The 12,453-nt window shown below is 40.5% G+C and overlaps 1 protein-coding gene across 1 annotated transcript in view; it reads left to right on the plus strand.

Moving 5' to 3' along the window:
• Positions 1-12,453, plus strand: part of LOC306935395 (glypican-6-like) — a 166,246-nt gene that overhangs the window by 68,477 nt on the left and 85,316 nt on the right. The window contains exon 5 of the mRNA XM_079518426.1: positions 11,682-11,812. Coding sequence (XP_079374552.1) covers positions 11,682-11,812 — 131 coding nt within the window. The remainder of the gene's footprint in view (positions 1-11,681; positions 11,813-12,453) is intronic.

The following is a 12,453-nucleotide window of genomic DNA, read 5'->3' on the forward strand; positions in this document are numbered from 1 at the left end:
GTGTTCTCTCATAGATCATTATTTATTTCACTTAGTATACAAATATTCACTTATGGGAACCACGTTAAGCCCTATATACTCCGTCACATGATGAATTGTGAAAATAGACAATCTTTGAGTTCACGTGACAAATAGAGAGCTTATGGATGGTGAACGTTCCAGTGGATTCACAGAAGGAGCCGGAAGCTTGAGGGCTTAGAATGAAATAGGACATAAAGCCTTAAGAGACTGACACGGAGCTACTGTAGCACAGTCTTTAAGCTTTGATATTCATCTTGATTCCTAGTGGCATCTATTCAGACCAACATCATGTGCCTGCTCCAATGACCAGTGAAGACAAGATATTGTGGAAGTGAAAAACTAATTCAACCAAAGAGTGAGAAATCCTTTACACAGGAGGCTGAACCGCTGATAGCAATGATTTTTCCCCCTCAGCATTTCCTCACCAGGCAAGTCTAGCTAGCAGGAAATAACACTCATTCTCCTAATGAATTCAAACGTCTGACAGAACATGAACATAAAAACAGCCACAAATTCACATTACCCCAGGTCCGACCTTGATTTATCAATGATTTTTGTGCAAGGGGAATACAGACTGTCATGGCACTGCTAAAAGCGGCCTAGCACAGATGTGCACATCAAGAACAGCTGCGCCTCTATATATTCTGCAGAAATGTGAAACATCAAACATCTCCGAATAGCCATACGTGCAAAGTTTGGTGAATCTGTTTTTATGTTTTGTTTTTTTGTTTTGTTTTAATGACAAAAGAGATGAAGCCGGCATTGATTACAGGGACACATGGAATAATGCGCCTGTGAATACAGTCATATCTACAGCATAATCTTGGGATATACTTTTAATGTGAACTCTATATTATATGTATGTAAGTCGACAATATAAATACCAGCTATAAAACACCTCAAATCTGATGCCCTTGAGAACCTAACTGTAATTTATATTGTAGCAACCCAAACATTTGGTTTGTTTTATATCCCTCTCAGATGGGAGAACCAGCAAGTCGGCACATTTTCCTTGCCCAAGGCAAAGAGCAAGTAGGGCAAGCAAATGAAATGTGACTTGGATATTCCACTTAAAACAAAAGGTGAACGCAAGCTTCAAGGATCACTCTCGTTATCCTGGCCTTCAAGTCCCAATGTCAGATTTAAATAAGTGGTTCACATAGGGTTATTTTAGATTCACCAGGCACAGTTCTGGATCCAGTAGAGCTGCTGTTGAACTTGAAAAAGTCAGCACACCGCAAAATCTGGAGTGATAAATTAACACTTGCGTATACTATACGGGTCCATTTATTTGAATTACACTTACAAACCAGATTTCTCAGTGTATTCATATTAACCGTAGTGAGCTCAGTGATCGTGTCATGCTTCCAGTGAAAAAGCAATAGCGACTGAGGAGAAAGATTGATTTATGCTTTGTGATTTGCTGCACTGAGGGGGTGATTTTCAGCTTTTATCATTAACACAAATGCGTATTGTTTTTGAAAACTATCAAAGCATCTATATCTATATATATCTATATATATCTATATCTATATCTATATCTATCTATATACCGGTATGCAAATCCATTACCTGAGAGATGGTTAATGTCGTTTTTTCCCCCCTAGCTTGTATTGATGTAATTAAAAATAGAATAAATCATGGATTAGTCTACGTGGGTTCCACTGAGTAGCCAGTCACTAATCCGTGTGCTCCCACTGGCGGATAAATCCTTGCTGACCTCTCACTATTCTGCACATAAAAAACAAGAATCCCTCAGTATATAAATTATAGAAACAGGTGGCGTGTGTCAATCTTTTCACGCTGTATTTTATATTCATTCTGTATAATATGTATGACAGGGTTCTGAAGTGAATATAGAAAATAATTGGCATTAGATTTCTACGCACTGCGTAGAAAGAAAGAAAGAAATAAAGAAAGAAAGAAAGAAAGAAAGAAAGAAAGAAAGAAAGAAAAAAAAAGGTCTTGTACTTAATGTTGTGTAAAGTCGCCTGAGATTAGAAGTGAGATTAGGTTTTGATTAGATGAATTATGTGAAGCATAGAGCCACTGATGAACAGCTGTCAGTCTGCTCCTTGGCACCTGAGCGCTCCGTAGCGAACATAATGAGTCCTCACGTTCCATCTCCCCTGAGGTTTAACCACATTAAAGCTTCCGCATAAATAAGGCCTGGACGTTTTTGAGCTGGACATTTAAACTGTGTTTACTCCTCTTTGAGATGTTCAAACGATTCTGTGGTTGGAAAACAACAACACACACACACAGACACACAAACACCCACATTCCTTTTCTTGAAGAATGTTCAGAGGTGTGCTGTTTTTAAACATTTTGATGATGTTATTTATCAGTCTGTCGTCGTGAATTGATGTCTCCATCCGCTCATGTCGTGTGAACATCAGTCACATGCTGTGGTGATGAATATTGTCCTCTGTAGTTTTATACCTCATGTGTCATTATAGTTTTTTGTGTGTGTGGTGACAGCCAGTTGACACCAGTGATAGAAACCTATTTTCCTATCTACTCCCACTCAGTGCCTGCAGAGAGACTACAGTAGCTATTGGCTTCAAGTCATGAAGTCATAATAAAGTCATAGAGTAAAGTAGAGCAGTGGGGGAAAGTAATTAAGTCTGTTTACTCCAAAAAGTACTGTACTACTGTATATGGTACTTGTACTTGAATTGATTATTTCACTTTACTCCACAACTACTTGTACTCTTATTTGATGCATTACCATTCCTTACTTTGCAGTGTGCAATTAATATTATAAATATAATCACCAAATTAATTAGGATTTATTATTATAGATTAAGTTCAAATCAAACTATATACTGTACTGTAGATGGGCTGAGTTAAAATTAAGTCCCTCCATATTATAACATAATATTAATATTCTCAAATGGTCCATGGATACTTTTAGTTTTTGGTACTTTAATTATATTTTTGTACTTCCAGGGCTTTTGTACTTTTCCAAATGTTTGAATGCAGGACATTTACTTGTAGCAGAGTATTTCTGTGGTATTTATCCTTTTGCAAAATATGTATCTGCTCAAGCAGAGTGAACTGGACGATGGCGCTGCAGTTTGATCCGTGTCGTCGTGTTGCATCGCTGTTGTTGCCGACTGTTGTTGTTTCCCTCTCTAGAGGGACGTGTCACCACATTGGAAGTGATCTGCATCGATTCTATCTGCTCATTTCTTTTTAATTAGGTGATTTGTTTCACTGGGTAACCAGAGCTAGCCACAACCTCACAGTTTATGAAAACCCTAGCCAGCAACATATCCTCTCCTTTGTGAAAATTTCCTCATGAATAAAATATAGACGGGGTGAAAAAAATATACAGCCTTCTAATACACCATGAGGGGGACTGCCCGTGGCTGGAAATTAGACCTCACAACTGGGCCAATATATTTCCTCCTCTGCAAGGACACTAAGGGGACCGGAGATGTTGATCTCGTTCATTAATTTCGTGCTTTTACATTGTTTAAACATGGATATTATTAATTGCTTCTTACACTTTTGATGCCGAGCCAGCTAATGGAGCCCCTCAGGAGGTGCTCGCTGTGCATTTACTATATTCTATTAAGCCTCGTCTGTCTTTGTCTTTCAAACAGATGATTCTACACATTGATGTCTTGCACAGCTTGATATATAACTTTGACTGCCATGGATCTCGGAGAGAGTTCTCTCTTCAGAAATGTGGCCTTGAGCCAGTAATGATGAGAATAAGCCCTCTAAATAAAAGATAGTAACATCTGATATGATATCTGGCATGCTTTTCCCCCCGCAATCTGTAGCCTGCCTTTCCTGTACTCTATCCACTTGAACCCCAGCATCCCCTTTCTGGGGCTAGCATATTTTCAAACTCACGTGTTGTAATGCATCACGTTGTGAGCTTGCAGATCGGCTATTTTCGGTGAACATATTTAGTGTATTGCGAAAACGGGAGTGTGTGTGTGTGTGATTTATTTTCTATCATATTCTATTTCAGGTGAGATCACATCCGCATCTCTGATTCCTCAGTAAGATTATAAGTGAACCTCCATGCTACACTCCATGCTGCGTGCGTCGTGATCGTGACTCGTGACTCGTGCATCGGCAAGTTGTTAGTCACTGCATTCTCATTCTGAAGAAAGAAAATAGACACAAATGCTGGCCGGCAGTCTGATGATGAATCAAACTAATAATAAAACTCTGTGATTGTGCAATCACATCGGAGAGCTTGAGGTCTTGGTTGCAACAGAGTTACAGAACCAGGCAAGCTGCCATCGGGTTTTCTCGGAGATTGGATCTGAACCATACCAGCTTAGCCTAGTAATTCATATACTGTCACATGCCAAACTAAACTAAATTAATACATCATATCAAACTATTTGCGGCTTGTTGCACATATCCTATTAGTGTCTGAATTTCTCTCTGTCTTGCGTCAAAGTTTCTATCCACAGGGGATAAAAGTCTTTGAGAAGGGGTGACTTAACACAACCCTCTCTAAAACCCATTTCACCCACACCTCTGCTGGACCCTTAGCTAAATGGATTTATAATGGCTGTTTGCTCTACCTAATCTTTGTTGCCCGTATCACAACACATGGACACAAGGTTAGCCAAATACAAATAAGTAATCTTATGTCCTTTGTGCTGTGACCACCACTGATACAACTCTGAGGAAGTCATTAATGCTCCCAACAGTATGGTGTCGGGTGAATGGTCAGGGTATGTTAGGAGGAACACCTGATTTAATGAGCCTGGCACTGCTAGAATACACTCCAAACACATTAGGATTTATTCCCTATGGCAGAGGCGAAGACCTGGTTAACACACTGCTCCGGGCAGCGCACCGCCCGCGCCTCCGCCTCCCAGTTCTTCTGCGTGTATGACAGATCAGAATCACACACGCGCACGCGAGAGAGTTTTGGTATGGAATGAACATAATGTAATAAAGGCCTGCATCGCTTTGCCACACACTGAATTATGAAAAGGACCGCAATTGGAAAAAGCCTGCCGCTGGCTCCTATTTGTTGAGGAGAGATCTATACATTTTCAAATTATATTGTTATTATGTTTAAATTATGCTTTTAGCTTTGGTTAAAACGCTGAATAAAGTAGGCTATGTACATAACTACAGGCATTAATAACTACAGATATTAATATAGTCCAATATGTATAATAATATATATGTACAATTATATAGCCTACATTTAACAAACAAGCTTGATTGCCATTTGTAAATAGGCCAATACAAAAACTGCTACGAGGATAAAACCAGAAAAGCACTAAGGCTTCTTTACATCAGGTATATGAAGTAAAACCACGTCTTCGCGGCAGGGTCCCAGGAATGGGTGTGCCGATAGGTAGTTGCTCCACCCCTAATCGCTTGCATAATCACTCCCCCACTAGTAACCACTCCCCCCACTAGGTTAGCTGTCAACTGCATAGCATAGTTGAATACTCACAAGTAGGCAGTGGTGGGAATTGGGAAAGGTACTGAAGTTAAAGTGTCAATACTGCAATATAGGACTGATGTTGTTTAGTGAATGTTTTATAATAGGGGAGGGGGGCACCGCGAAAAATCCTGCCTATAGGGCACCAAATTGCTCAGGGCCGGCACTGCCCTATGGACCATAGGCGCAGCCTGCAATCCATGCCTTTACCCAATCTGTCTGGTGTTTAAGTTGGAACATTGTGTGCTCTTACTTGCATAGCAATGCAACAGTGAGTGAAAATAATGCCCCCCCCACCCCCTTTTTTATGGGCAATGGCATCTGTAGCAACAACATTAATTCCCATTTAGTTTTATAGTTCCTTACTAGGCTAATCACTCATGGTTACATAAAGATGTGGTTGAGTGGATCTCATTAGAGATTCTCTCTTCCCACCTGTGTAATTATGAATGTAGAAAGAGAGGGATTTGGTTGGGGAAAAAAACGGAGAAATTGTTCTCTCGGCTGTGCCTACGAGCGGTGAAGCTAATCATTGTTCTGAGCTGCTCAGCTGTTGAGACTATCCAGATCACATCTGGGTTTTGTGGTGGTGATGTGATAAAAACATGTGGCTTTTACAAGGAAGAGAAAAACATGATGTTGACCTGACCAACATATTTGTGGACAAAATAGTTGAAATACCCGTCAGTACGCATTATAGACACAGATGCTAAAATGTGGTAAAAAAAAAAAGAAAAGAAAAGAAATATGTAAAAAGATAAAAAAGAAAGAAACTAAATTCCATGACATCCCCATTCCCCAATGCTATTAGTAATGGGATCTGCTTTAGAATGGCTCATTATTGAATTAGGCTTTGTCTCGTTAGCAGTACGACAGTGTCTGCACTCTCCCATTATATGGTGTTGACAGTTATGCCTACTGTACTCTGCTATCTGTCCAATTCAGGCAGTGGTAATGGAAATATATATACAGTATAGAGATTGTTGGTGTATTATGTTTTTGTTAAAATATGCTTTAATCATGTTAGGACTTCAAGAAGCACAATCAATATTTCTTACAGCAGATTTTCCTTAGCTACTGTAGATTAATCTAATCCAAATGGTATTTACACACACACACACACACGCACGCACGCACGCATGCACGCACGCACGCACGCACGCTATCTGCCAAAACAGCTAACTTTTAGCCATCTTTTTTTTCTTTTTTCTTTTTTTCATAAATCTCGTCTGTGTGTTTGACTAAAACCTCCACTTGAGATGGATGTTTTTTCTTTTCTTTTCCGAACAATGAACATTTTGGAGTTAGGTGGCTTCTTCCAGACAGCAGAGATATACAGTAATGAGAGAGAGCATTATTTTAATACATTATAGTTCAATATGTGTGGCCATGTAGAACATCCTACCCATGTTTCCCCAGCATTACCATCAGATTAAAAGGAACAGCTATAACCAGTCAACACTGACTGGCTATGTTGCTATTAAGCTCTTAATACTTTTCATTGGGTAAATATTTATAAAACCTACAGATAGACTTAATCACTTTCACCAACGTTGATTAGACACAAAAAAGCCCCAACATTTTAAAGATAGATTATAGTTTATGCCCGACAACAACACTATTTGTCTTCCTGGTTTAAAGGACCACTTCACCACTTTTCAACCTATCTTCATATTATTGGTCATGATAATGTTCATGATAATGTTCATGATAATATACCACCATTTTTTTCTACTCAGTCTGTGTCTTATAGGAAGGCTGTGGGCAGTTCAGACTGCAGGCTTTCTCTTTTCCTGAAAAGTTGCAATGTGAAAATGGATGCCATCGTTCTCACGATAATAAAAATCTAAATATATATTTTTTTAAATCTTGTTTAAAACAAATTTGCCTAACGCTGATGTCGGGTTTCTGAACTGCCCACAGCCCTCCTATGACACACAGACCGAGTAGAAAACATTTGTGGTCCTTTAATGGATCTTAGAAAAAGTCCTCGAATATGGCTTGTTTGCAAGTATTTATACAGTCAAAGCAAGCTCTTTCTGATCTCTGTATTGAACAGAGAATGCTACTGCATGGCTGCATGACTGCCCCTAACAAGTCTCTGGAGGTTGCTGTTGAGAATGTACAATATCACTGGCCTTGCTGTGACTGGAGCATTTTCATTGGTCAGACATTGGTCTTTTGGAAATGGAAGGGAAATTACCATTTTACTAAAGCTTTTAAAATTTGGCAGGAAATGTAATTCCTGCCAGTATGAGGGTGTCATCTTTATGTGTTTTCTTTTATTGCTATGAATATTTCAAAAGAACAGTTAAAGCACCGTTTGTCACCGTTCTTACGGGGTGTGTGTGTGTGTGTGTGTGTGTGTGTGTGTGTGTGTGTGTGTGTGTGTGTGTGTGCGTGTGCGTGTTCGTGTGCGTGTGTGCGGGCTGGCGGGCATGCAGGTGGGTAGTGCAGGTGTGTGGGAGTGTGTACGTGCTTACTGTACACGTGTTCAAGGACTTTTCTAGCAGACAAATTGTGTCCGAGGGACAATATGCTTTTTCCCTGCCATTCTTGCAGCATTTCATATAGCACCATTAGTTGGTTGAGTGAACCACAGATGAGCTATGCTTTACAGAACCCAAATTACACAAGAGCCATTTTTCATCCCGTGGATCTCTTCAGAGGCAAAGAGCCATAGATGGGCTTTTCACTCTCCTTATTTGTCCTTGTCTGATGGAGGTTGCCGCCGGCTGACATAGCCTGAATTTAAGTGGGCATCAATCTCGATAAAGAGGCAGAACACAGAGCAATATTTGCTCCTCCAAATGTTTTGGGTGTGCCTTTCATCAAGGCAATGTAAATGAGTTGGCTATTACACATAATTAAGTAATACGACTTAAACGTTAAACAATGTCATCGTTTTGTAAGGTGCGCAGTGTTAATTTTACTTATTTTACTGTGCCACTCAATATATCACATGAAGCAGGGCAAGATTAGCCAGTTATTGTCTTCAGACCCTGCTCATCTCTGAATAGAACAAGATCTGTGTATTTGCATAGCTGTGTCGTGATGATAACCAGATTCCCTCCCCGTTTAATTTGGACAGTGGCCTATCTCTGCACTGCAAAAGTGATGCGGGGAGCATTTGGCTCCTCGTAGCAGCCATGCCACAGTGGACTGGACTTTTCATGCACTCTTCATAAATGAGAGTCATTAATTCTCCATGTAGGCAGAGTTGCCATACTGTATGTAGCACATGGGCTGCTGTTCCTCAGAGAGAGAACTGCCCTGCCCTGACTTGACCCAATCAGCAATGCCACCCCCCATCCACGCCTTCCATTTTCTCTGTCTCCTTCTTTCTCTTGTTCCTGCTCTCTCGCTTTCTTTCTATGTCTCTATCCAATCCACCCCCCCACCTCTCTCTCTCTCTGTTTCTCTCAGTGTGTACTAAGGCAGAGTTCCAGAGTCCTCGGTTTTCTTGAGTCTATCTGATAAATAGAAGTCACCCATTGTTTGGGAATGATTGCCATCATCCTTGATGCTAGAGGCAGTACTCTGTTCTCTTCAGAGATACGAGCGGTTCCCAGTTCGTTGCCATGACCTGAATTTAGAATTTTCAGCATTTGCACTTGACAGACTCATGTTTGATTGTGATTATATATTTGTGGCTTTTTCGAAATAGGTCGGCCAACCTGAGGCGGGTTGCATGCATTTACATCATAATCAGACCGAACAGCTGTTTGGCATAATCAAAGTTGTAATATTCTCTAAAAACAAAAGGAAGAAGGTGACAGCATTCTGCACTTTTATTGTTTATGTGTATGTCTCTTAACACGCATACATGCTGTACAGTGTACAGCCTTTCTGTAATTCCTTTTAGCTAATGGTGAACCTTCAACTTACTATTCAATGGATAGCATTCCTTTCTCCCGTTAACTATGCAGTTAAATCCTTAAGCTGCGTTCAGACTTGAATTTATAATTCGCCTCGGTTCGTCCCGTTTGTACCGCGCCAGGTCGCACCGCGCCGTTCACACAACTTCTCGTCTTTGCATTGACTTTGTATGTAATCGCGCCGCTCTAACCATCCAAGTCTGAACGCACCTTTGGTGATAATTTATCCAGAATGTACAAATGTTTGTTTTTTTCATTGATACCAAATTAATCTGTGAAATTGTGCAAGCTTGTCACGTTGCGAGCTTATAGAGCTGCTGTTTTCTCTGAATGTTTACTCCAGAATTGTTGAAACTATACTTGGTGCAATGAACCAGTGCTGAACAAAACTTTTTTTTCTCTCTTTTTTTTGGGGGGGGGGGGGGGGGGGGGGCCTAACCTATTAACTATTCTGTGTGTGAAAATGTGAGCGCGGGCGTTATAGGCTATACGCTCAGCCCCAAGTGTAAACAAACAGAAGTGCTCTTCAAAGACTAGGCCTTCGACGTAATTGGAAAGGAAATGGAGGCAGAGCTGAGCTAATGTTTCTCAGCTCTTTCCCCTTAACATTAGCGAAGCTGAACTCCCAAGAGACGTACAGTAGGCCTGGGCCAAATCTGCTATCAAAGAGGTGCAAATGTAATTTAGCTTTTGGAAATATTACCGTATCATTCCCTTTAGAGTTGTTGTTTTTTTTTTTTAACCATGTTTTATTTATTTATTTATTTACATTATTATCAGTTCTCAGTGTTGTTGGATATAGCACCATTTAGATACAGATCTACTCTCCCTGGACATATCAGGTGGCTGCTGTATCTGTGATATCAATCTTTGCTCCTAATGAAGGGTTTTAGGGAGCGCCGCCAAGCCAAAAGACCTGAGTAACAATGGGAACAAGCCACTTGAATTTTGGTACGGACTGAGTGCTTAAATGGCCCCCTTAAATGTTGGAGCAAGCATGGAAAATATGATCATATTAGTAGCCAGTGTTTCCGTAGCCTCAAAATGACAGGATGACCTTATTCAGTCGAGAGGTAATTGTGGAGTCATTATGACGGACCACCACTGAGGTACTGTCCTGGGAGGTCTCCTGACAGAGGAACTCCTTTAGCCTTGCTGCCTAGACTAAAACAGGACTGTTGTCCAGACCCGGGACATCCTCCATAGTGAGTTAGTGCAGGGGGAGCTGTCCAGCCTCCCCTGTGACACACCACTCAAACTCTACACCGCCGCCCATAACAGACAGTAACATTAACATGAGCTGTTCTCAAGGGTGGAGAGCACAGTGTCATTGTTTCATGGCTAATGAGTGAGCTCAGCTCGTGCCCAACTGATTTAAGATGGCGTGAAAAATGGCATTCCACTACAGTATGCAAATACACGTTTTGAGCACATTTTTGTAAAGCGTTTCAGGGTTGCAGGGACATTGATTGGACGTGATGGGGACAGGGCGGCCGTTCAGAGATGCTAATGCAAAGTGTCTCTTGTGTTCAGACAAGGCCTCATGGTTTCTGTCCACACAGGGATATTAATGAGCCGCTGACCTCACTGCATCCATGGCCCGCAGTGCATGTAAATATGACCTCAAAATGCTTAGCTTTCAAAAATCCCATTAGATCAATGACTCATTCACTTTATTCACGTTAACTAAATTTTGTCCACTCGATTGAGTTGATCTACATAAAAATGTAATTTAGCCCCCAGAAGCCTTGTGAGTAGGCCTATGTGTTGGTGTGCTGTGATGAAATGGAATAAGAATAAGTAATTGACATAGCTGTGTAATCAGTGGTGTGACACAATAGTTTGGTGCTCCTAAAACTGTGTACTGTGTGCGGGTGACTGATGGTGAAAAGTAATAGTATAATTTGTTGGTCTGTTGTATTTGAGCAAATTATCATTCACTGGCTAGAGAGAAATGTCGTCCCACACTTATTTTTCTAATGATTTACTTCCATTGATTATTCTTTCGATTAATCGGTTTTTTTTTACAGTGTGACGCAAAAATAGCGCTCACGACATATTTATTTTTCTATTTTTGATCATATTTTTAGCCTATAATGAGTGTGACGTTCCCAAAATAGGGATGCCAGGTTGACAGTGTTTGCCGGTTGCAGCCCTATTGTACTTTATACGGCCCATTCATGTTACTTGATTGTTCAAATCCATTTTTTTATAATCAATTAGCTCGATTTGATTAACTGTTGCACCCCTACCACACTTTTTTCTGTGTTTCTTTGACTGAATGTGTATTTTTTGTTCCCTCTCTCATAAACGACTCTTTCTCTTCCTTACCTCTGTTGTGACAGATGCCATGTTGCTGGTGGCACAGCGACTGGAGGGACCGTTCAACATCGAATCGGTCATGGAGCCCATTGATGTCAAGATTTCAGAGGCCATCATGAATATGCAAGATAACAGTGCTCAGGTCTCCTACAGGGTACGTTGAATATCTGTATCCCTCGGGGAAACAAAAACATGTGCAATGGGTTGTTGATGCCAAATAAAACTCCCACTAAACTACAGAGTAACAAACTTTAAGTGGGTAGCCCACCATAAGTTATATGGCAGTTTCACATTCTTACACGTATGCTTTCCAAAACAACTCCTCTGCGTCTTAGGTGTATAGTCCAATACATTCTAATTATGTCCAAGTTTAGGTCTTTGTATTTGAATTACATGTTCCATTTTGGTCAGATAATCTTAGTTCAACTAACAGTAGTTAATGTGTTTCCTGTGTTTTACTGCATTTTCCTTTACCCACAAAATTGTAGTCACAGCAAGACAAAAAAAATGAGGTGGTTGTGAAGACATTTTTCTGCCTACACAACGTTGGATGCCAGTTCTCGTTCAAGGCTAACTGCTCTGTTGGTTTTCTCATGGAACAGATGCAGTTGTGTTTATCCTCCAACTATGTGGTGTATTCCTACAAAATCCTGTAAATACTTAACTCCATCTTTTATAACGTTGGTCATGGTCATGTTGGAGACCCGGTTTGATAAATGTGACTTACTGCAGAGCAACGTCATGCTGGTAATCTGGGGTGAATGACCCACAAGGCCTTAACTAAACATCGTGTTT

This window comes from Electrona antarctica (assembly GCF_951216825.1).
Source record: "Electrona antarctica genome assembly, chromosome: 13".
In the NCBI taxonomy this organism is placed as follows: Eukaryota; Metazoa; Chordata; class Actinopteri; order Myctophiformes; family Myctophidae; genus Electrona; species Electrona antarctica.